At 38.2% G+C, this 26,118-nt stretch overlaps 1 protein-coding gene and 2 pseudogenes across 1 annotated transcript; 2 read left to right on the top strand and 1 right to left on the bottom strand.

The window, feature by feature from the left end:
* Nucleotides 1-388: 388 nt before the first annotated feature.
* Nucleotides 389-10,742, bottom strand: LOC120170371. Its single transcript, XM_039178323.1, has 4 exons — nucleotides 10,574-10,742; nucleotides 9,857-10,149; nucleotides 8,391-9,245; nucleotides 389-1,479 (listed from the first exon to the last, which is right to left on the bottom strand). The coding sequence occupies exons 1-3, from the start codon at nucleotides 10,740-10,742 to the stop codon at nucleotides 8,550-8,552; spliced, it is 1,158 nt and encodes a 385-aa protein (XP_039034254.1). The 3' UTR covers nucleotides 389-1,479; nucleotides 8,391-8,549.
* Nucleotides 10,743-18,846: 8,104 nt separating this feature from the next.
* LOC120170372 lies at nucleotides 18,847-21,249 on the top strand (annotated as a pseudogene).
* Nucleotides 21,250-22,169: 920 nt separating this feature from the next.
* LOC120170289 lies at nucleotides 22,170-25,276 on the top strand (annotated as a pseudogene).
* Nucleotides 25,277-26,118: the final 842 nt, after the last annotated feature.

Below are 26,118 nucleotides of genomic sequence, written 5' to 3' on the forward strand. Positions count from 1 at the left end.
TTGGACTTGTTGAGTGTTTCGTGTTATTAAAGAAGTAAGGTAACCCAACCCACATTGAAAGTTTCCTAAGGGGCGAGATATTCGCAAAGGTGGAGATTTTGTTAGATATGGCTCATAAATATACCGAGAAAGTCTCGTAGTGGGGGTTACGATTATGTGGGTTGTGGGTGTGGGGGTCGCGACCCCGCGGTATGGTATAGGGTTATTTTTGTAAATATGTACCAGTGTTTATTTATTATAAAAGGAGATGTAACCTAAACTTATGAGACATTGAATTGAATAAAAAACTCTAGCGCGCCTAAGGTACCGACGACGTAAGCACATTGCTGAACCTCGTTAAAATTATTGTGTTCTTTCTGTTTTCTTTACCCGATTATTCAACACTTACCATGATTTTCATTACTCAGGTTTTCATCAAATTTATTGATGCTACATCCAGTAGCATAAACTTTCCTGACAGTTGAAAGAAGATCCATAGACAGTAATGCAACTGTATCATAAACATCATCTACTGTCCAACGATCATCACCTGATTTCCATTCCTTAAGCAGAAGCTTTTGCATCAAACCAAGGAGGGTATGTAGGCAGCCAGAGCAGCAACGGTAAAAGCATGTAACTTTGGGTTCAGCTAGAAGAGCAGTTCCATTCGAAGTGAAATCGGGATCTTTTTTGTGTTCATGATCGTCAGGCTTACCAAGTTCAGGTGTGATAGTGATCTCAATTTCAGAAGCATTAATGTGGTTGCAAGTTTCCCAGAACCAGAGAACTTTACACTGTCTAGTTCATCTGAACTACAAAATCTATTCTCAGAAAGTACATTTTTGCTCGGTGCAAATCCATTACATTGTTTTGAAGACCAAGGATCTCCCACAAGCATAGGATTTCCGATACTTACTGAACCACTTGGTCCAGGCATTGTCCTGTTCTGCTCATCTACACAAAGCTGATCATTGGCCACAGAACAGTTATGATGCTCTGAAATAGTATTATCACAGAGACTTACATTCACTACAGCTTCTTCCACTGCAGCAACTTCTCCCTTGTGACTAGAATCACAATCATCATCCATCTTGTTCAAGTCAATGGAATCTGTATTTTGAGCAGTTAATTCTCCCTCAACTATACGACTTCTAGTACTTTCTGATGCACACAGACTACTTGTCGCATTCTTCTCATCTACACAAGCTGGTTGGTTGGCGGGAGAAGAATTAAGATGCTCATCTGAAATGTTATTACCACTGATGCCTATCCCCTGCACAGCTTCTTCAAAAAGTTCATCTTTTTCCTCGTTGTCATCCTTTTTGTTTAAATCAATGAAATCAGTATTTTGCACAGCAGATTCCTTGGTGTTTGCACTTGGACCTTTGGATTCAGGGCAACTTCCTGATCTATCTGTATCATTCATACCTGTAGAATAATTACCATGAGATCCCAAAGCATATGGGACTTGCTGCTTTTATTTGAAGATCTTGATCTAAACTGCAAATGAATCAAATCTCTTGTTAGATTATAATCTATACACATGTATATATGAACCCAAACATATGTGTTGGTAATGCTCAATCCCACATAGTGTTGGAAACACTATTGGGAATGGTATTTAAGGCTTGACATTCCACTTCCTTGTTGAGTGATAGAGAACAAGGGGGGCTCTCGCGCACCGCCGCCGCCGTCCGTCCGTCTCGTCTCGTCTCGGCTCGTGGTCGTGGTCGTGGTCGTGGTCGTGGTCGTGGTAATACGTGTCTTCGACACGTCCGCGCGGATACTATCTTTTTAGAGAAAATTCTTGAGGAATTTCTCTTTGAAAGAAACAAATGGAAAATGTGAAAGATATCAACTGATATTTATAGGCTGCTGAGGACTGTTTGAATTTCAAATAATAACAGCTGAATTATTTTTTTTTATCAGAAATTAAACAGTTTATTCCTAAATTAAATCAGAAACGTTAAGATGTACCTGGACTGATTTACAGCTTTGTACAGAGGAGACAAGCTGTTAATATCAGGAGTTACAGGAGTTATTTGATTTAATTCCAGGGGTTACATGATATAATTTCGGGAGTTATAACAGCTGAATAATGATACAATGAACCTAGACTATTTCTGAGTCAGGTTCATCTAGACGTTTCAGCTGTTACAAATAAGAGGTTTAATCCTGAAATTTTATGGACGATTTTAACCCTATTTCTAGCCTATAAATAGAGAGCTATATTCAGCTTCTCAACTCACTCCAAAAACATTTACAATTCACTTACAAAGTGTTTTCTAAAGTTCTCTCCGTGAGTTCTCTCTAAGTGCTTTCCGATCAGAAGTACCATACCACCAGCAGTCCACTCCGGTTTCGGGTGTACGGAATTTGGAGCGACCGTGTTAACCTCGGGGGACGGTCCGCCTACTGCAGCGATTACACACATCGAGGCGAATTCGTTTCTAAGGCAGTGGTTCTTACCACGACACGGTTTACGAATCTGTTCTTCTTAATTACTGTTTATATTTTCAGTCAGTGCTAACGGTGTAGTTTTGCAGTTCATATATCCAACAATTTAGAAACGAATTTCCATAAACTGCAATCATGTCGACACCTTTGAGCAAACTCATTCCCGATCTTTCCAAGCTCGATGCACTTGATGGAAAGAACTATAGAAGGTGGTCCCAAAGAATTCTGATATTCTTCGAGCAACTTGATCTTGATTACGTGTTGCTCAAGCCACCACCTACCATGCCACCAACCCCAGCTGTCGGTAATGATGCGGATACGATCCTCAATGATGATGCCTTAGCAACTGCCGCCGCCGCTCTCGCTACCTACGAGAAATACGAGAAGGATAACAAGACGGTACGAGGACATTTGCTCAGCCACATGTCAAATAAACTATTTGATATGTTCCTTAGAGAAAGGAGTGCCAAGACAATATGGGACACTCTCGACAAGAAGTATGGTGCGGATGATGCAGGGATCAAGAAGTACGTTGTCGGTGAATGGCTCAAATTCCAGATGACAGACGACAAACCAATAATGGATCAAGTCCATGACTATGAGAACTTAGTCACTGACATCATCGCTGAAGGGATGCAAATGTGTGAGGTGCTGCAAGCCAATGTACTCATTGAGAAGCTGCCCAAGTCCTGGTCCGATTACCGCAACTCTCTTAAGCATAAGAAGAGAGACATTTCGCTTGAAGAACTTGTGGGCCATATGAAGATTGAAGAAGCCAACCGTTTAAAAGATAAGCTTACTAATTCTATGAGTAATTTATCTTTTAGAGCTAACTTGGTTGAGTCTAAATTTAAGAAGATCATGAAACGTGGGAATCAAGACAAAAAGACGAAACCACAGAAGGCTACCAACTTCAAGAAGTCAGGAAAGGCCAAACCGGAAGGAAAGACGTTCAAGTGTTATGTCTGCGGTTTACCTGGCCACAAAGCTTACCAATGCCAACACCGCTCAGATCGCCAAAATGACAACAAGCCACAGATGCACGTTGTAGAAGAAGATGATGATATCATTGCTGCGGTGGTCTCAGAAGTTAATCTGGTGGAGAACAGTTCAGAATGGGTAGTTGACACTGGCGCTTCGAAGCATTTCTGCGCAAGGAAGGAGTTTTTCACCGAGTTCGAGGATGGAAACACTGGTGAACGTGTGTACATGGGGAACTCTAGCAGCTCTGAAGTGCTAGGCAAAGGCAAGGTTTTACTCAAGTTGACTTCTGGTAAAACTCTGGCTTTAAATAATGTTCTGTATGTACCTGCCTTGCGTAGAAATTTGATAAGTGGTGGGCTTCTGAATAAGGCAGGCATTAAGTTAGTTTTTGAGGCAGATAAACTTGTACTTTCCCGAAATGGTGATTATGTGGGGAAAGGGTTTTTAAGCAATGGTTATTTGTCATAGAAACTCAATTTAATGAAAATAAAGCTACCACTTCTGCTTATATTGTTGAATCCATTGATATGTGGCATGCTAGATTAGGACACTGAATATTCATGCTTTAAAGAAATTAATGAATATGAATGTTCTGCCTAAACTAGACACAACTAGCTTTAACAAATGTGAGATTTGTGTAGAAGCTAAACATACTAGACCTCACTTTAAGACTGTTTCTAATAGAAAGACTGAACTGTTAGAACTTATTCATACTGATCTAGCAGATTTTAGAAACACTGAAAGTAAAGGAGGAAAACACTACTACATAACTTTTGTAGATGATTATTCAAGATATACAAAAGTTTATCTCCTAAGAACTAAAGATGAAGCTGAAAACTTCTTTCTTATTTATAAGGCAGAAGTTGAAAATCAGTTAGAAAGGAGAATCAAACGGGTTAGATCTGATAGAGGTGGTGAATATGGATCTAATTTCTTAAAAGATATTTGTGAAAAGAATGGCATAATTCATGAAACATCAGCCCCCTATTTTCCTCAACAGAATGGTATAGCCGAAAGGAAAAATAGAACTTTAAAAGAGATGATGAATTCTTTACTAATAAGTTCCGGGTTATCTGATAACATATGGGGGGAGGCCATTCTATCGGCAACTCATATCTTGAACCGAGTTACTCATAAGAAATTAGATTCTACCCCATATGAATTGTGGAAAGGATACGCTCCTAATTTACAATACCTGAAAGTGTGGGGGTGTCTGGCTAAAGTGGGCTTGCCAGATTTTAAGAAGTCCACCATTGGACCTAAAACCGTTGATGCAGTGTTTATAGGGTATGCTACGAATAGTGCTGCATACAGATTCATGCTTTTACAAGATTATTCTATTTGTGAATCAAGAGATGCTGTTTTCTTTGAAAATACTTTTCCTTTAAAGGAACCGAGAATAAATATTGAAACACAAATAGAATATATTCCATCAACTTCTTCTAGTAATCCTGCTAGTCTTTTGAACAAATTGATTTTGAGCCTAGAAGAAGTAAAAGGCAAAGAGTTGAAACCTCTTTTGGACCAGACTTTATTACTTCCTTTATTTCTGAGATAAATGATTTAGACTTCATTTCAGATCCTATAGCTCAAATTTTTCTATTAGATGAGGATCCTAAAACTTTTGAAGAAGCTATAAGATCTATCGATGCTAGTTTTTGAAAAAGCGCTGTTAATGATGAACTAGAATCGATAATGTCTAATCATACTTGGGAATTAGTTGACTTGCCTAAGGGATTCAAACCAATCTCCAACAAATGGGTCTTCCGGAAGAAACTAAGGCCAGATGGTTCGATTCAGCGGTACAAGGCAAGGTTAGTCGTCAAAGGGTTCACTCAAAGGTTTGGTTTAGACTACTTTGATACATACTCTCCCGTTACAAAAATCTCAACGATTCGTGCATTATTTGCACTAGCCTCTATTCATAAGTTGCAGGTACATCAAATGGATGTTAAGACTGCTTTCTTGAATGGGGATCTAGATGAGGAGATTTACATGGAGCAACCACTAGGTTTTGAGGCACCTGGTATGGAAGGCAAAGTTTGTAGACTCAAAAAGTCACTCTATGGACTTAAGCAGGCTCCTAAACAGTGGTATGAGAAATTTCATAAAACTATTCTTAGTTTTGGTTTTGTTGTGAATGGTTCGGATGCTTGTGTGTATTCGAAGATGTTTGAAACTGAATGTGTTATCATAAGTCTTTATGTTGACGACATGTTGATTTTCAGTTCTAACATTGAGTCCATTAACAAAGTTAAAAATTTCTTGTCCACTAAGTTTGAGATGACAAATTTGGGAGAAGTAGATGTAATCTTAGGAGTCAAAGTTACCAAAACTGAGAAGGGATTTTCTTTATGTCAAGCACATTATATAGAGAAAGTGCTAAAGAAATTTGACAGTTTTGATGTCGTCCTTGTTCGAACTCCTTATGACCCTAGCATACATCTAGTTAAGAATAAAGGAAGTAGTGTTTCCCAAACTGAATATGCTAAATTAATCGGAAGTTTAATGTTCTTAATGAACTATACTCGGCCTGATATTGCTTATGCCGTGAGTAGACTAAGTAGATATACTCATAATCCGAGTGGTGAGCACTGGATTGCGCTTAAACGCTTACTAAAGTATCTTAAGGGTACTGTGAATGGAAACTTGAGTTTGTTGGCTTTCCTGCGGTATTGGAAGGATATTGTGATGCCAACTGGGTTTCTGATAATGATGAGGTAAGCTCTACGAGCGGGTATGTTTTTACTTTGGGTGGAGCAGCGATCTCGTGGAAATCATCAAAGCAGACTTGTATTGCTCGTTCTACCATGGAGTCAGAGTTTATAGCTCTTGACCTAGCTGGGCAAGAAGCCGAGTGGCTCAGAAGCTTGTTAGCAGATATTCCGTTGTGGGGAAGACCGACTCCTCCAGTTTCATTGTTGTGTGATTCACAAGCTGCAATATGTGTGGCTAAGAACCAAGCTTACAATGGTAAGAAAAGACACATTCGCATAAGACATGAATCAGTTAGACACTTGATAAAGAATGGAGTGCTCTCTTTAGAGTATGTGAAGTCGGAAAGGAACCTAGCAGATCCACTTACCAAAGGGTTAAGTCGGAAGCTGGTCCTAGATTCATCGAGGGGGATGGGTCTAAAGCCCATTGGTTGAGGAATTCATGGTGGATACCCAACTTAGTTATCTAAGTTCCATGTGGTCAAACGAAACCATGGAAAGACTCATAGTGCACATTCCTACTGCCTATCCCTATGATGAATAATGTGCATGCCCAGGATGAGCTTAATTGCTCTTAATAAATTCATAGCCCAGGCTTTGGGTGGTCTTAGTGAGAAAGACTTGATGAATTTACCGATTTTGGCTGAATATCTATTCTTAATAAGTTCATATCCCAGAGTGAGTGGGTAGGAAATGATGAACTTACCGACAGAAAGGTTGAGTTTGTTAAACTCTTAATAAATTCAAATCCAAGTAGTTGGATGGTTCTAGTGAGAAGGACTTATTGAATTTACCGATAAATGAGGTTGAATATTTATTCTTAATGACTTCTTAGCCCAGAGTTTGGGTGGTTCATTTATAATGAACTTGAAAAAAGTCACCAAACCCTTTGTGAGGTTGAGCTATTATAAAAGCTCTTAATTATTTCATATTCCTTTTTAAAGGGTGGTTTATGTTGAGATAAACTTGATGAAATAACCTATGTAAGTGAGAAGGGTTAGCCGCCTTCTATGAAAAATGTTGGACTATTTTTCTAGCACACTTACTAGAATCCTGAGGTAAGATGGCCAAATATACGTTTGTATATATATCTTACACATCGAGGACTCAGGTGGATGAAGGGGTTAGTTGTGTGTTATGAGTTTACCCTGATCTTAGAAAGTTCCAGACTAGTTTCACTTATCTAAGAGAAGGATTGCTCATCATCACTATGTACTAGTTCCAGATATGTTCACTAGTGCTTAAGCAACTAATCTCGCTATTACTCTTCTGGAAAGCTTGTTTTCGAGTTTCAGAAGATTTCTTTCGCATTAGTGTGGGAATGTTGGTAATGCTCAATCCCACATAGTGTTGGAAACACTATTGGGAATGGTATTTAAGGCTTGACATTCCACTTCCTTGTTGAGTGATAGAGAACAAGGGGGGCTCTCGCGCACCGCCGCCGCCGTCCGTCCGTCTCGTCTCGGCTCGGCACGGCACGGCTCGGCTCGGCTCGTGGTCGTGGTCGTGGTCGAGGTCGTGGATCAACTGATATTTATAGGCTGCTGAGGACTGTTTGAATTTCAAATAATAACAGCTGAATTATTATTTTTTTATCAGAAATTAAACAGTTTATTCCTAAATTAAATCAGAAACGTTAAGATGTACCTGGACTGATTTACAGCTTTGTACAGAGGAGACAAGCTGTTAATATCAGGAGTTACAGGAGTTATTTGATTTAATTCCAGGGGTTACATGATATAATTTCGGGAGTTATAACAGCTGGATAATGATACAATGAACCTAGACTATTTCTGAGTCAGGTTCATCTAGACGTTTCAGCTGTTACAAATAAGAGGTTTAATCCTGAAATTTTTATGGACGATTTTAACCTTATTTCTAGCCTATAAATAGAGAGCTATATTAAGCTTCTCAACTCACTCCAAAAACATTTACAATTCACTTACAAAGTGTTTTCTAAAGTTCTCTCCGTGAGTTCTCTCTAAGTGCTTTCCGATCAGAAGTACCATACCACCAGCAGTCCACTCCGGTTTCGGGTGTACGGAATTTGGAGCGACCGTGTTAACCTCGGGGGACGGTCCGCCTACTGCAGCGATTACACACATCGAGGCGAATTCGTTTCTAAGGCAGTGGTTCTTACCACGACACGGTTTACGAATCTGTTCTTCTTAATTACTGTTTATATTTTCAGTCAGTGCTAACGGTGTAGTTTTGCAGTTCATATATCCAACATATGTAACAAGATTAATGTACCTCTGCAGTGAATAAACCCAGTTGTTAACCATATCTTCCAAATAAGCAACTTGAGACAGAATATGAACGTACTGATATCTGTCTTTTCCACTGTTAACTTTAGCATTAATCCACCCAACTAGTAGCTCAAGAACCTTCCGCACCTCAGAGGAAACTTCTCTAAGTGATGCATATAAGCCTCTGTATGCTGTTAAACCAACTGCAACCAGACCTCTGACCAAACCAAATTTCTCTTTCCTTTTTAGTGTTGCTGGAGCCACAAGCAACCGTTTCCTTGTCCGATGAGTTGGTGGGACGAATGATACAAGAGTTGAATGGCCAGCCCTTCCAGGTGCCACCTATTTCTGCATAAGGACCCACTTTAAGTTTTGCTGTCACCCAGCAAAGCTCTGCAAAATGAGGACATCGCAAAATTTGATAGCCAAATGAAGATATTGCCAGCCTCAAGTTTGATTTGCCCTTCAAATTTCTAATGTTGGCTGGTTGTGCCAACTCTGCCGGCACTGTGACGGACAAATCACCATAAGTTTGTGAACCAACTTCACGACCCAAATCATGAGATTTATCATCATTTTCTGCAGCTGCATGGGTTTGGACATAATTTTTTCTTTTGGAATCTTCATGGACATGAGACTTTTGATGAATTAAATGAACAAAAGATTGAAGGATATCCCTTGATAGCTCTGCAGCAGACAGTTTGATAACCATATCATGGTTGAAATTCTTGCCGAGATGCACTGTGAATCTGGTCACCGTGTGCCCTAATGTAGTTCTCTGACTACAATCTGGTAAATCACTCTTAAATAATTCCCTTACTCTGTCGGGGAGTTCCATGTGTGGAACTTCTGAAGTAGCCTGTTTGGAGATGAGAAGCATTAAGATTTAGACATGCTTGAAAGAGATGATAAACAGGAAAAGGGGTTGGGGGACCAAGACTTGTATATTAAGAGAAGAATATGATTGAATAAGGATAATACTGAAATACCAACACATTTATAACAATTGACTTGACAATGTCATAATCAAGTGAAAGGAACTCAAGCACCATGTTCCGAGTTTGTATTTTAGTTTTGATCAGTCAATCCATCCATGTCATTTTTAGAGAAAAAAGAAGCTATACCCTATTGCTTTCTCAAATGCAAGTAAGTCAACTCTCCAATTCCTTCTTGAATCAACCAGCTTACAAGAAAGCTGATAATCAGTAACTATCAAATTAACCTCTACTGTCAAACTGAAGAAATTTTACGTGATAGAAATACATTTATCAGCGCTTAGATTTAAATGAAGTCAAAAAAGTGCAAAGCAACCCAAGGAACTCTTGAAGAAAATAGAAATATAAATCAGATATCCAACAAAGCAAAAACTACTTTCATTCCAAAGCTCCACAAGTAGAGCGTAGCTACTCGAGCAACAAAATAAATTATTAAATCTTGAAAAGAAAAGAAAGTGATCAAAATAACTCGTCCCACAATTATCAAGGATGTAGACACACAAATAGACTCCGCATGCTCAACAAATGAGCTCCAGGTATGCGAGACACTTTGGACAGCAGCTGTACCCTCTGCTGTTTCAGTAAACTCAGATTGCTGCTCAGATGATTCATTTTCCTTTCCAACAAGTTGAGGATCTTCCTCCATGGATGCATGAGCTAACAGTGAATATGATTTGCTCTCCTCAGAAACTTGATTAATGGTCTCTACAGCCCACAAATCTATTTTTGGAATAAACACTACACTTGATCCCATGCTTGCACATTTCACTGACATTGAATTTCAATAGTTAATAAGGATTTCCCAACGAGTTAGATCAAGAAACCCTATAGTCTAACATTCACAAAAGAAGATGTTTTTAAGCTTAAAACACATGGTGTGAAAAGATAGAATAAAAGCAGAAAGCATCACACAAGAAGCTGAATAATTGTCATACATGTTCAGGAAATCCATTAGAAGCTAATACACTATCTGTTACAAGAGGGCCAAAAAAGAAATATTCCTAGATTACAAAATCACTAAGCAGCCTAAACCACGATCCAAGGAGCATACAAGGAAAAAAGGTGGGGAAACACATGTAAAAGCGCAGAGGTCAGCATCACATAAAATATCCCAGGTTAGTTAAAAAGTTAACAGGTGGTACCAAAAAACTAATGCTGCCTAGAACATAATGATAAAGTACGAAAAACATACTCAAAATTTCAGTTACTCCTTGAATTAAGTCACCATGCCCTTCTTGTGCAGTTGTAGCTAAATCGACTTTTTGTATTTCAACATTCCCAACAAAACAGTGAAGCAGACGAGAAGCAAGATGCTTTTGGCCAGACCTTGGACAGCCAGCAATTAATATTCGAAACCCCATTTTCCTTTTTGAAGTCAAATAAGTATTTTGTGACAAACTAGAACTGCCATTACGCAAAATTGGATGTTCAAACTTGCCAACCTAATCACTAACATCACCTACAAAAGCATCATAATTCTGTCCAATTAGCATTCCAGCACATGATAGCCTTCTCTCTATCTGTTTGATAACCTCTCCGTCCTGAAGAAGATCCCAAACATGCAACCACCAATGATCCTTGGGTAGTCTCTTTTCATGCAATGTGGAAACAATCACACTCTCGATCACACCACCAGCTTTAGAAAGAACTGGTGGCAACCAGAGGCGCTCATCCAAATGGAGAGAAACAAGCAAAGTGAATAATGGTTCTAACAAACAAGGAATGAGATCAGCAGGAAGAGGAGAGGCAACTAAATCTTGAGCAGCCATTCCAGCTTATCGACGTGAGCAAGGAGGTGGAGAACATGACAAAGCTTCCACCCAATCCCTTTCCTCAACTCTGACAGTAGGAAGAGGAACACGTTTAGCACCCGGAGTTTTCTCTTCGGCAGCAGACAATTTCCTGCAAAGGAAAATTCCTCCTCAGGGCAATATCAGCTGCTTGAGTACAAAGGGCCTATAAATATGCACCAGCAAACCCTACAGTCTTTCTTGCAACCCATTTCAGCATAGATCCAGTAACTGGTTTTTTGCCATTTTTTAGTATGAAGTTCAAGGATTGCAGCCCTGTCTTCCATTGATGGCAGTGGAAAATAAATATCTCGGTCAAATCTTCCAGGCCTCCTCAATGCAGGATCAACAGCATCAGGGCGATTAGTTGCACCTATCACCACCACTGAGCCCCGGGACTTTAAACCATCCAACAGAGCAAGCAGTGTGGACACAACTGAACTATGTGTCTGATCTATCTATCTCATCAAAGAATATTATTAAAATTTGACACCTCTCAGCAACCTGGAACAAGAGCCTCAGCTGACGTTCAGCATCACCAACATATTTCCCTAAACAGTCAGCACCTTTGCGGGCAAAATATGCAATCCGTTTATCCCCACGAGCACAAGCACCAATCAATGCTCGCACTACAAGAGTTTTACCTGTTCCGGGATATCCATGCAAAAGGACACCTCTTGGTGTTGTAAGGCCCAGATTATCAAAGAACTTGGGATACAACAGTGGTAAGATAACAACTTCCTTCATGCACCGGATAACACCCTGCAAGCAAGCAACAGATTCCCAACCCTCAAAAGATCTCCCACCATCAGACTCTGAGCCTCCAATATAGACGGGTGCTATTCTTAACAAGTCTCGATGAAGTCTCTTGCCCTCACGTTTCAAGAACTCTTCATCGATCCTCACCACAATGCTCCAACCATTTTTCTTCTGCCTCAATATCCTTTCGCCATGCATCATTTGATACCTTCCTCATTTCCAACTTCATTTTCTTAGCTTTCATTTTCTTTATCTTGGATAAATATTATATTCCTTGAGGTTGAAAGAGATGTCGATGATCAGTGCAAGCTATGAGAAATTTGCGATGATCAAAGATACAACCATTAGACCTTGCACAAGGCTGCAAAAAATAGAATGTCAACAATAAGAAAGTAACATGAACATCTTCATATTTCTCAAACGAAAACTGAAGCAGTGGAACTCAGGAGGATGTATTGAAGGAGACTTCTTTGGACAAAAGATATCAAAACACATACCAAGTGGTATGTTTTAGGACACCGGTCAACACGACATCCAATTGTTGCTCCTGGTCTCCCACTTCTGGTGCATTTTAACGCTCTTCCTCTACAATGGGCTGCCCTAACATTTTTTAAGTGGCCCAAGCTAGCAAAATAAACCTACAAAAAGGAATGTCAGAAAATGGGGACATGCATGCGTACAGAAAGGTGAATGTTGTTAAAAGGGGAAGATTCACGAAAGAAACTTTAAATGGACAAGAAGCTACGGTAAAAGACCATAACAATGTTGTCTCAAAAGTGAACACAAGCTACAGGACCAATAGTGGATTCCAAAATGCTTACAGAATCCTCTAGCAGACCGAGTAGGAAACAATTATTGATAAAATAAGTACTATATGTGTAAATGCATGCATATACTGACAGGAGCGGAATCATATCACATACAAGCTCACCTATATCAGGAAAAAGGCAATTAATAAGTTAAGCTTGTCTTAACGTCTTTTTTGACGAACGAATGAGTTTTCGATGAAAACCTCAAATTTACGACTTATTTGGAAAAATTGAATTTTTGTGTTTATTTTGATTAAATTGATTTGGAGTCATCATCGACCTTTGGGTTAGATAGGTTGAATACCTAAAAACATTCTTTAAAATAATTTTAAGAAAAATAATTTTAAAGACAAAAAAACTAGTTTGCGCTTGTCAAAGATTCATAATAGGTTCGAGAGTCGATTACGTGTGGGGAAGGGTTAACACCCCCACAACGCCCAAAAATTGGTACTTAATCGCTTGTATATTTTCGTGGTGGAAATTATAAATTCGAATGAAAAATTAAATTACGATCTATTTATTAAATATTGATTAATTTATTTCAAATTATTTATTAAGAAACAATCCTTAAATTGAGAAGAAATCACAGGATTTGTACGTCCTCCAATGTGAAGACTATCCTGTTAGGAAATATAACGAGAACAAGTAATTTCCCTATAGCCAGATTAGTGAGAATACGAAATAAAAGCGGAAAATAATACCCGAAAAATTGATAACGGAGTTCAGCCAATTGTGCTTACGTCTCCGGACTGCTGCAGATCTTTTACTGAAGAGAAAAATTACAAGTGTTTACAAAACACACACTTGAGAGAGAACTGGAAGATTTTGGGATGATTTTGAAGCTAAATGAGCTAGGGTATTTATAGTTGAAACTTAGAGACTAATCTTTGAAAATACCCTAAAGTACAATGACTAAATGTGTGATTTACCCTTGCCCAAATTCAACAAAACACAACAGCCCCTATTTTTGAATTCAACCGGCTGCCATCTAGAATGGCAGCCATCTAGAATTTCAACAATCTCCCACTTGAAGACTGATTTTAATCTGTCTTCACACCTTGATCGATGCAGCAGTATTTCTAGTCTTTTATTCTAGCATGCCAATTGAAGCTGAACACAACTTCAGTTTGTCCGTTGTCACCGTCTTTGTCAACATGTCTGCCGGATTTTGAGCTCCACTAATCTTTTCAAGTTTCAAAATCCCATCTTCCAGAAGAGACCGGATAAAATGATATCGCAATTGTATATGCTTTGTCCTGGAATGAAAAGACGGATTCTTCGCTAGATGGATAGCACTTTGACTGTCGCAATACAAGACATTGTTTTCTTGTTTCTTGCCTAACTCTTCCAAGAAACTTTGGAGCCAAACCATCTCCTTGCTGGCTTCCGTAACAGCGACATATTCTGCTTCGGTTGTGGAGAGAGCAACTATCTTCTGTAGTTGAGAAACCCAACTCACTGCAGTTCCTCCTAGAGTATAAACATACCCTGTAGTGCTTCTTCTGATGTCGACATTTCCGGCTAAGTCAGCATCTACATAGCCTGTCAGTATCGTATCTCCACATTTGAAACAAAGTGCTTTGTTTGTAGTACCCCGTAGATATCTGAGGATCCATTTAACTGCTTCCCAGTGTACCTTGCCTGGATTATTCATGTACCTGCTAACAGCTCCCACTACTTGAGCAATATCTGGTCTGGTACAAACCATGGCATACATCAGACTTCTAATTGCTGAGGCATATGGCACCTTCACCATGTGTGCACGTTCTTCCTCCGTCTTTGGTGACTGTTCTTTGGAGAGTTTAAAATGAACACCTAAAGGTGTACTTACTGGTTTAGAATCTTGCATGTTGAATCTGGAGAGTACTTTGTTGATGTACTCAGCCTGTGATAACATCAAAGTCCCCGACTTTGTGTCTCTCTTGATCCTCATCCCAAGAATCTGCTTTGCAGCGCCCAGATCTTTCATTGCAAATTGCTTCGACAATTTTTGCTTCAAGTTTATGATCTCTTGCATGTTTGAGCCTGCAACGAGCATGTCATCAACGTACAACAATAAAATAATGAAGCTATTGTCGAACCTCTTGATGTAGCAACAATGATCTGCTTGACATCTGGTAAAACCACTGCTACCCATGAAACTATCGAACTTCTTGTACCACTGTCTAGGAGCTTGTTTTAAACCATAATAGCTCTTCTTCAACCTGCATACCAGGTTTTTCTTGCCTGCCTCTATGAAGCCTTCTGGCTGCCTCATATAGATTTCTTCCTCCAAATCACCATGAAGAAAAGCTGTCTTTACATCTAACTGCTCAAGATGTAAATTCTCTGCAGCTACAATTTTCAACACCAGTCTGATTGTAGACAGTTTTACGACTGGAGAGAAAATTTCATTGTAGTCAATACCTTCTTTTTGCTGAAAACCTTTGACTACCAATCTTGCTTTATAGCGTTTGCTCCCATCGTGCTCTTCTTTGATCCTGTAAATCCACTTGTTATGGAGCGCTTTCTTGCCTTGTGGTAATTCAGCTAATTCCCATGTCTGATTTGGCATAAGCGAGTCCATCTCATCTTTCATGGAAGACTCCCACTTGACTGAATCCTCCACTTGCATTGCTTCATCATAGCACTCTGGTTCACCATTGTCAGTTAGCAACAAGTAGTGCAAAGAAGGAGAATACCGTTGGGTTGGTTTAGGAATTCTGGAGGAGCGTCTCAGTTCTGGTGTGCTTGGTTCTTCTTGAACTGCTTCAGGATTGATTTGAACATCATTTCCAGGAATCTCCTCAAACTCAGCAAATTCCTTTGTTTCAGCTTTGGTATTTGAACTACTTGATTCTACAATTGACATGTCTTTGTACATCACATTCTCATTGAAAATGACATCTCTGCTTCTGATGATCTTCCGATTTTCATAGTCCCAAAACCGGTAACCGAACTCATCACCGCCATAACCAACAAAGGCACATTTGTTGGACTTAGCATCAAGCTTACTTCTTTCAGCAGAGTCTATGTGTACATAAGAAATACAACCAAACACTCTTAAGTGTGAAAGGTTTATTTCTTCTTGCTCCAAACTTCCTCTGGTATTCTGCCATCCAAAGGAACTGAGGGCCCACGGTTGATCAAGTAAGCTGCAGTGTTGATTGCTTCAGCCCATAGAAATTTGGGCAAGCCGGCATGTATCCTCATACTTCTGGCACGTTCATTCAGAGTTCTGTTCATGCGCTCTGCTACACCATTATGTTGCGGTGTCTTGGGAACTGTTGTCTCCATCTTGATCCCATTGTTTGCGCAGAAATCTCTGAATCTACTGTCTCTGTACTCTCCTCCATTATCAGACCTCAACCGCTTGACTTTCAAACCAGTCTCATTTTCCACCATGGCCTTCCATTTTCTGAAGATATCGAAGACTTCTGATTTCTTCTTCAGAAAATAAACCCACACCTTCCTTGTTGAATCATCGATGAAGGTGACATAATATAGTGAGCCTGCAAGAGATGGAACTGGGGATGGTCCCCATACATCAGTATGAACCAATTCTAACCTTTCTGCCTTGGGTGTCTTGCCAATCTTTGCAAAACTGACTTTCTTTTGTTTGCCAAAGATGCAATCCTCGCATAGTCCGACATCTACATTCTTTAGATCCGGCAACTTCCCTTTTGACAGAAGTATCTTCATTCCTTTCTCGCTCATATGGCCAAGCCTTTGGTGCCATAGGTTTGATTTTCCATCAGCATCTGCTACTGCAATGATATTCTCTAAATTTGAGGTTACATAGAGAGTACCAGTCTTCTTACCACGAGCAATGACGAGTGCTCCTTTGGTAATCTTCCATTCACAGCCTGAAAAGGTTGTACTGTATCCTTCTCCATCAAGTTGTCCTACAGAAATCAAATTTCTTTTGAGACCAGGAATATGTCTCACTCCTGTCAGCTTCCAGGTGGTCTGGTTTGGCAGCTTTAGTCGGATGTCTCCTTTTCCGACGATCTTCAAGGTTTCATCATCAGCAAGATGAACCTTCCCAAAATCACCACTGACATAGTTCTCCATGATTTCTTGGCATGACGTGGAGTGGAAAGATGCCCCTGAATCCAAGATCCATGATTCAATCAGACTGTTGACGCTTAGAATCATGGCATCACCTGTCTCCTCTGTCATGTTGGCAGATCCTTGTGCGCTGGTATCTTTCTTCAGTGCTCGACAGTCTCTTTTAAAGTGACCCTTCTTGCCGCAATTATAACATGTAAAATCTTTATTTCCTGTTCTTGATTTTCCCCTTCTGGATTTCGATCTGCCACGATTTGAATTCCTTTCTGAAGTTCTCCCTCTGGACTCCGTGTGCAAGGCTGAGGAGGTTGATGCTTCACCCGATTCTCTCCGTCGAATTTCTTCGCTCAGTACCAGATCCCGAACATCGTCGAATTTTAATTTGCTGTTTCCCGACGAACTGCTGACTGCTGTAACAGTAGCATTCCAACTGTCTGGTAAAGATGATAAGAGAATTAAAGCTCGAACTTCATCATCGAATTCAATTTCCACTGAACTCAACTGGGTTGTGATTGTGTTGAGTTCATTTAGGTGTTGTGCCATCGATGCCCCTTCCGTCATCCGCAAATTAAATAATCGCCTCATCAAATGAACTTTGTTTGAGGCCGATGGCTTCTCATACATACTGGAGAGAGCCACCATAAGACCTGCCGTGGTCTTTTCCTTTGCTATGTTGAAAGCAACATTGCGGGATAACGTCAGTCGGATAACTCCGAGGGCTTGTCTGTCGAGAAGAGCCCAATCTTCATCCTTCATGCCCTCTGGTTGCTTTCCTGAGAGGGGTTGATATAGATTTTTCTGGTACAGAAAATCTTCGATCTGCATCTTCCAAAAGCCAAAGTCCGCACCATCGAACTTTTCAATTTTCACCTTCCCTTCGTCTGCAGCCATCGCTCCCACTCGAATCTGGTTTCTTTGAATCGTTTTTGACAATTTCTGCGAACCGCCGTGTATTTGAACACCTCCGTCGACAAATTCGTATCGCCGACAAAATTTCACTATTCACGAAATTCACTATTCACGTGAATAGTAACCCCGCAGAAAAATTGGCAAAATTCACAACCAAAAGCTCATGATACCAGTTGTTAGGAAATATAACGAGAACAAGTAATTTCCCTATAGCCAGATTAGTGAGAATACGAAATAAAAGCGGAAAATAATACCCGAAAAATTGATAACGGAGTTCAGCCAATTGTGCTTACGTCTCCGGACTGCTGCAGATCTTTTACTGAAGAGAAAAATTACAAGTGTTTACAAAACACACTTGAGAGAGAACTGGAAGATTTTGGGATGATTTTGAAGCTAAATGAGCTAGGGTATTTATAGTTGAAACTTAGGGACTAATCTTTGAAAATACCCTAAAGTACAATGACTAAATGTGTGATTTACCCTTGCTCAAATTCAACAAAACACAACAGCCCCTATTTTTGAATTCAACCGGCTGCCATCTAGAATGGCAGCCATCTAGAATTTCAACATATCCTATATATTTCTCCTATATACAAGAAATGTCCCTCCTCAATATTATCAAGAAAATCATCAATCAAATATAAATTGAACATCGATAATTTCATGAAATAACATAACATTTTAAGAAACATATATTGCCATTAAACTAAACTAAAATAAAAGAATGAATTAATTATTATTATAAAAATAAATTTGATATGTTTCAAGTTCACTTATCGTTTGAATGTCGTCTTGAATCGCACGACTTCCATAAAATTGTGATTTTCACGCCCATTTTACGATAGAATGTTCTTGAAAACATTCGAATAAAATATTTAAAAGATATTATCAAGTACAAGGGATGTATAAAATGTTGATAAAAGAAATAATTAAATTATGCTAAATAAGATAGAATAAAATAACATAGATGAGTAATAAAAAACATATAAAGTTAATTAAGGAATATTAAGTAAATATATACTTACATAAATAAGAAACAATTATAATATTACATACATCAACAATAAAAAGGAACCAAACAAAATCATGCGTTAGATAAATTGTTTAATCAATTAATATTAAAGACTAAAATAAAACTTCATAACACAATGACTAAATTAGAGAAGAGACAACATAATAAGGTCTACATGTATAATATATCCATGAAATTTTTCATACAAGACCACAAATGCGTTAGATAAATTGTTTAATCAGTCTATCAGCTGTTTGATTAAATGCAGTAGTGGGACTTCAGGTGGGCAGCCAAAGTTGATACCTGTCACGGCTGAAAGTGCCGACAGACTCGCAATATCCAGTAACTTGCAGCGGTTTCTGATGATAAAGTGAGTAATTCCTTCCCGAACCTGTCCCCATTTTACTTGTGAGTAATATAAAGTCCTATGTTAAAATTAATCCAACGTTTATCAAAATAATCATCTTGCTCCTTATTCATTTTTCAGAGTATTTTGATCACAATATTTCATTTTAAGTAAAAGATTTTTTCTATGAATGAAAACCCTTGATTAATAAACGATTAAGACTTCAAAATAGAAGTATTTTCATCTTTAAAATAAAATGTTGAAGGTTAAAATACTCTAAAACTAAAAATAAGAATTAAAGTAATTATTCAACTAAATATTATAGATCTTTTTGCACTAAAATAAAACATTGAGTTAAAATTCTTAAAAAAAATAGATCAAAATGACAATTTTAATAAACATTGAGAGCTAATTTTGACATTATGTCTAATATCTAATATGAATAGTGGAAGTTAGATTTTGGGTGAATAATCCATATTTAGGGAGCGAATGCAATGAATAGTTCTCATTTGACAATTTTGCATACATTCAATTTGATGATTTCTTTCTTTTATTCTCGATTTTTGGTGTCAAAGAAAACAGCACAAGTAGGTTCTAGTTCTTCACTTATCTCACTTCAAGTGTATGAAATTTGGAAGTCTGTTTGAAGAACAACATTCATTGTTTAATATTTTATCAACGACCGGCTTGTCCATTTACAGGCATGTTGGGGACATAAACCAAGCCGGTAAAAGAATGGAACTTATGTTTGCCAAACCGGAGGTTGAAACTCCTTCTGGCCAGAGGGCAAGCGCGGCCTCAACAAGATTATTCAAGGGGAGTAGCTTTAGAGCCATGTTGCCTAAGCTTTTACACAAGCCCTTTTGAAACCATCTTTTGCCCGGACACCAAGCAGAGCATGTAATGTCAATTACTTTTCGGTTTAATACAATGAGACGAGGTCGTCAAGATCGGATCGGTATTCACATCGACGGTTCTCAGGGGTATCAAGTTTTTCGAAAACAACTGGCAAGAGCTTTGTTCTAATATAAGAACAGGTCAAATAAGTGATTGGATCACCGACTCGGGATGCCGAAATGCATCATCATTGATTATGAAGCCTGATCCGGAATTGGCCGACTTGATAGAGAACATATGTAGATGTGAATCATGGCATGAAATCATCAGAAAGCTGTGGCCTAAAACAAAGTACATCGCTGCCGTATGTACAGGCGCTATGATGCAATACACTGCAAAACTTGAGTTCTATTGCGGAGGACTCCTATTAGTGTCGGGTTTATATGGTTGCTCGGAAGGTGCCGTTGGGATCAACTTAGAACCTCTATGTAAACCTTCAGATGTCTCTTACACATTTCTCCCTAGTGGAGTTTATTACGAATTCGTTCCGGTAAAGGAAGAATGTGTTACGAAAACTCAAAATCAGTCCAAGTCTGGCGGTGTGTCAATCAATGACTCTTTAGAAATGAAGAGCAATGATGAAGATGCCGAACCCGTTGATCTTTGTAAATGTGAAGCCTGGTCGATGTTATGAACACTTGTCACAAGTTCTACAGGTAAAATTTCCCACTTCTAAATCATAATCTGAATTTAATCAAATGCCAATACAAACTCATCGGATAATGATCTAATGTTTTCAGGACTATATTGATATAGAGTTGGAGACGTTCTTATGGTGACCCGTTTCCACAACAATGCACCTCAATTCCGATTTATAGGGAGGAAAAAAGTTGCTCTAAGTGTCGACGTGGAAAGAACAAGCGAAGCAGACCTATTGAAGGCAGTGACAGAAGCAGAGGCTCTTCTCGATCCGATTGGATTCATCCTGACAGAGTTCACTAGCTACGGCGATACATCTTCAACACCGGGCCACTATGTCATATTCTGGGAGCTTAAACCAAAAGAAGGCAACGATTGCAACGAGGTCGACCCGAAGGTAATGGAAGAATGTTGCTCTTGAATCGAAGATTCATTACATTTTACCTATAGAATGTATAGGAAAGAAAGCATAATTGCAGCATTGGAGGTTAGGGTAGTAAAACAAGGAACTTTTGAGGCACTAATGGATTACTTTGTGTCCCATGGAGCTTCTTTGAGCCAATACAAGACACCATTTGCATGAAATCTGAGGAAGCATTAGAGGTATTGGATTGAAGCGTTATAGCAAAGTTTTTCAGCCCTAGAACTCCTATGTGATTAGTTGATTATTCTACTGTTTTAAGTGTGTAATCCGAACTCATCAAGCGACCTAAGTGGTAGAAGAGAGTGTTATTCTAACTAGAGATCCCAGGTCCGAATAGCTGTCTATAGGGTGTGTACGACTCAGAAAAATTCTGAGTATAAATTAGTTTATAATCATCCCGACTATTAGAAAAAAAATGTGTAATCCTTCCTAGTTCTAAAAACACTCTTGTTGTTAATTAGGATTATGCTATGGTTTTCTTGTTTAACATTACCATAATTTGGTTCCATTGTTTTATAAACAATTTCAGAATCGCATGATATACTATAATAGTAGTTTTAGTCCCAAAATTTATATATTCTACCAATTTAATCATAATTAAAAATAACTCAAATAAACATATACCATATCTTACATGTCTATAAAAATTCATTTAAATTCAAATCAATATGTGCTATAATATTATAAAAAATTATAGTTAGATTTAAAAAATAATTCAAACAACCCAATTCCATTTAAAATTTTTAAATAAAATTTGAATCAGAAAATAAGACAAATTAATTCAGCTTACTCTATATTTTTTTAATTTGACTCAATCGAATATTCTTTAAAACAAATGCCAACGATGACTCGATTATCTTTACGGAACACATGCTGTATTTGAATCTTCCAAGATCTAGTCATTTATGTTTGATCATGACAATATTTGGAACAAACAAAAAAAATCTTTATAATGATGTATGCTTGATTATCCATACGTAAAATTAGTATACAATCAAACTGGAAATCAGGAAAATCATACCTTTAATGACTTACAATGACATTTGAGGTAAATTATTCAATAATTGAAGGAGTGATTTCAGTATTAAATTTCTCTAAATTATTCAACAACACAGAGCTTCCATAACATAAAGAAAACGAAGATCTTTCTCGTTTCCAGTATTATTTGATGGCGACAAATGATTACGAATCTGGGTTGAATTTGTTGGAGGAACTGACCACGAATGCCCAGCAAATCCAAGACCAGTTACTGGGTGAAATGCTTCGTGAAAACGCAGGAACAGAGTATTTAAGGCGGTTCCTCCATGGCCAAACCGATAAGCAACTCTTCAAGAAGAACGTACCCATTGTTGCTTATGAAGATCTTAAGCCATACATCGACCGGATTGCTAGTGGGGAGGCTTCTTCAGATATACTTTTAGCAGCACCCATCACTGGATTCTTCCGAAGGCAGGGGATTTCTTTGCCTTCTCTTTGTGTGTTTTATCGTTGTTTTCTTATGAGTTTATCATCTGTTTGATTAAATGCAGTAGTGGGACTTCAGGTGGGAAGCCGAAGCTCATACCTGTCATCTCTGAAACCGATAACTTTACGGCAATGTTTGGTAACTTGTTCCGGTCTGTGATGAAAAAGTAAGCAATCCCATACTAATTTTATTCAAGCTTATAACTTGATTTATATCTTTTCATGGCCAATGCATGATTTAATGTGAAGAGTAGTGGTTTAAATTGTGATTGCAGTTGTGGTTGCGGCTGCGTTACTGTTCTCGTTGTGTTTATCGTAGTTATGAACATTATAGACGATATTGTGTTTTTTTTTGCAGGTATCATGATTGTGATTTTTTTTTGAGAAAATAACTTCAGTAATCGAAAATATCTTATATTATATGATTTTAATCAACTTTTTTTGTATTTGCGAAAATAACCATCAAATTCGCAACGCAAACTTTAATTTCGCAACATAATTTCCAAATTCGCAACGCGAATTTCCCAGATTCGCAACTCGAATTTCAAAACTGAGTTGAGAATCTGGGAAATTCGCGTTGCGAATTTGGAAACTGTGTTGCGAAATTGGAATTCGCGTTGCGAATTTGTTGGTTATTTTCGCAAATCCAAAAAAAAGTTGGTTAAAATCGTATATTATAAGGTATTTTCGGTCACTGAAGTTATTTTCTCTTTTTTTAAAGGAGTTGATCTTTTTATAAAAAAAATGAATTTTTTATAAATAGAATAATGGAACAATACCGGCATGCTATTGCCACAATTAGCTGCTAACTGTTAAATTGCAGCTGCAATCCATCACTGTTAATGTTATTCTGCTTCACATCGCAATTTTTCACAATAACAGTTTCGGACTCGCTAAGTAGCGGTCACTATTCTGTTACCCTGCCTTTATTTGAATCCTTTGCTAAGGGGATGTAAACATATTATCAGTAAAAAATATATAAAATATCTAAAATATACGTTAATTAAAATTTTTAGGGCATGCCTGTCTCCTTGCTTGCTTCGGTTCAGTCCATCCATGTACACCTATAGATATTGCTGTTAAAAGGTTGCTCTAAAACCAATGACGTTACTCTCATTATTCATTTTTCGTAAATCATTTATATTTAGATATGAGTATAGAGAGATGACTCTTCAAAGACCCTTCAATTCGTATTTGTGGTCGAGTAAAAATGAACATCGAGATTGGTATCCTTTGTTATGTTGGTGACTTTGTCTCACGTATAACCACATTCATTGCAGGCACATGGGTGACATAGACAAAGCCGGTAAAAGAATGGAACTCATGTTTACCAAACCAGAGCTTGAAACTCCTTCTGGCCTCAAGGCAAGCGCGGCCTCGACAAGAGTATACAATGCGAGTAGCTTTAGAGCCATTTTGCCTAAGCTTTACACAAGCCCTTTCGAGACCATCGTTTGCCGAGACACCAGACAGAGCATGTACTGTCAATTACTCTTCGGTTTAATACAACAAGATGAGGTTGTCATGATTGGTTCACTCTTCGCATCTACGGTTCTAAGAGTTTCAAAATTCTTGAAAATAATTGGCAAGAGCTATGCTCTGATATACGAACTGGTCATTAAGCGATCGAATCACTGACTCGGGATGCAGAAATGCAGCGTCATTGATCTTGAAGCCTAATCCGGAACTGGCTGACTTGATAGAAAACATATGTAGTTTCAACTCATGGGATGGAATCATCAGAAAGCTATGGCCTAAAACAAAGTACATAGGTGCTGTATGTACAGGCTCTATGATGCAATACACTGCAGAACTTGAGTTCTATTGCGGAGGGCTCCCTTTAGTGTCTGGTTTTTATGGTTGCTCGGAAGGTGCCCTTGGGATCAACTTAGATCCTCTATGTAAACCTTCGGATGTCTTGTACACGTTTCTCCCCATCGAGGTTTATTACGAATTCATTCCGATAAAGGACGAATGTGTTATGGAATCTCGAAATCAGGTTGAGTTTAGTGGTGTGTCTCACAAGGAATCTATAGAAGCCAGCAGCAACGGTGAAGATACTGAACCTGTTGAGCTTGTAAATGTGAAGCCTGGTCAATGTTACGAACTGCTTGTCACAAGTTCTTCAGGTAAAATTTCTCCTACTTCTAAATCATAAACCAAATTTAATCAAATGCCGATACTAACGCATCGGATAATGATCTGATGTTTCAGGATTATATCGATATAGAGTCGGAGACGTTGTTATGGTGACCGGTTTCTACAACAATACACCTCAATTCCGATTCGTGGGGAGGCAAAATGTTGCTCTAGCCGTTGACTGGGAAAAAACAAGCGAAGCAGACCTATTGAAGGCAGTTACAGAAGCAAAGACTCTTCTCGATCCTATTGGATTCATCCTGACAGAGTTCACTAGCTACAGCGATACATCTTCAACACCGGGCCACTATGTCATATTGTGGGAGCTTAAACCAAAAGAAGGCAACGATTGCAACGAGGTCGACCCTAAGGTAATGGAAGAATGCTGCTCTCGAATCGAAGATTCGTTGCATTTTACCTACAGATTGTACAGGAAAGAGAACATAATTGCAGCATTGGAGATTAGGGTTGTAAAACAAGGAACTTTTGAGGCACTAATGGATTACTTTGTGTCCCAAGGAGCTTCTTTGAGCCAATACAAGACACCCATTTGCTTGAAATCTGAAGAAGCATTAGAGATATTGGATTCAAGAGTTATAGCAAAGTTTTTCAGCCCTACAACTCCTATATGATTAGTTGATTCTTTTACTGTTTGAAGTGTGTAATTCGAATCCATCAAGCGACCCAAGTGGTGAGAGGGAGAGTTATTCTACCTAGAGATCCCGGGTCCGAATAATATTTGCATCATTTGTTTCTAATGTTATTTTAATCCTTTATTTAAAGAACAATTTGATCTTTGTTCTTATTATTTGTAGTTCTGTTTCTTGAATGGAAATGTATAAGAATAAGTGTATATGTAATTGGTAATATAATATGCTACATCATAGAAAAAAATTAATAAAATAAATGTTAGTGACTAAAATAGGAGCAATTCAAAAGGGATTAAATTAAAAATTTTAAATTTTAGTTACTACAATAGGAGTGAGAAGTTAGTTAAGTGATGAATGATGTAGTTTACTCAAACTAATAAGCTACTAAGCATGCGTGGAATTCCACGAAGTTCAAGCTCAGCAATTTCCCACAATTCTCAAGCTTCAAACCCTGGTAGCAATATATATTTATAAAGATAATTAATTGATTAAATGTAAATACGTAGTAAGAAATTAATTTAATTTTGTTTATTTTTAATCAACATCTAATCGTAATGATATAATATTATATAGATTTAAATTATGTGACAAGATTCGGATCAATACGGTCATAATCTGACTTGGTCGAGTTGTTGGCATTGAATTTGTTTAGGTTCTAACTCGAGCTCAAGTCTAAAATAGACATGGAGAGATGAGAAAGAAGAGAAGGTATAAGAAGAAAACAATGACAAAGCTAAGATCAAACATCGAGAGAAACTATTTTGCTTTATAATAAAAGAATAAAGATAATTGATTAAATCATAAAATACGAAGAGATGGATGGGACCGATGAATGGCCCTCAAGCCGAC

This window comes from Hibiscus syriacus, unplaced genomic scaffold, assembly GCF_006381635.1.
Source record: "Hibiscus syriacus cultivar Baekdansim isolate YM2019G1 unplaced genomic scaffold, ASM638163v2 tig00111779_pilon, whole genome shotgun sequence".
Taxonomy (NCBI): domain Eukaryota; kingdom Viridiplantae; phylum Streptophyta; class Magnoliopsida; order Malvales; family Malvaceae; genus Hibiscus; species Hibiscus syriacus.

Coding starts and splice junctions, on each gene's coding strand:
- LOC120170371 (XM_039178323.1), bottom strand. CDS start 10,742: ATGGGGTTTCGAATATTAATTGCTGGCTGTCCAAGGTCTGGCCAAAAG. Junction 10,150..10,573: donor AGGAGTAACTGAAATTTTGA/GTATGTTTTTCG, acceptor ATTCAATGTCAG/TGAAATGTGCAAGCATGGGA. Junction 9,246..9,856: donor CTACATCCTTGATAATTGTG/GGACGAGTTATT, acceptor ATCTCCAAACAG/GCTACTTCAGAAGTTCCACA.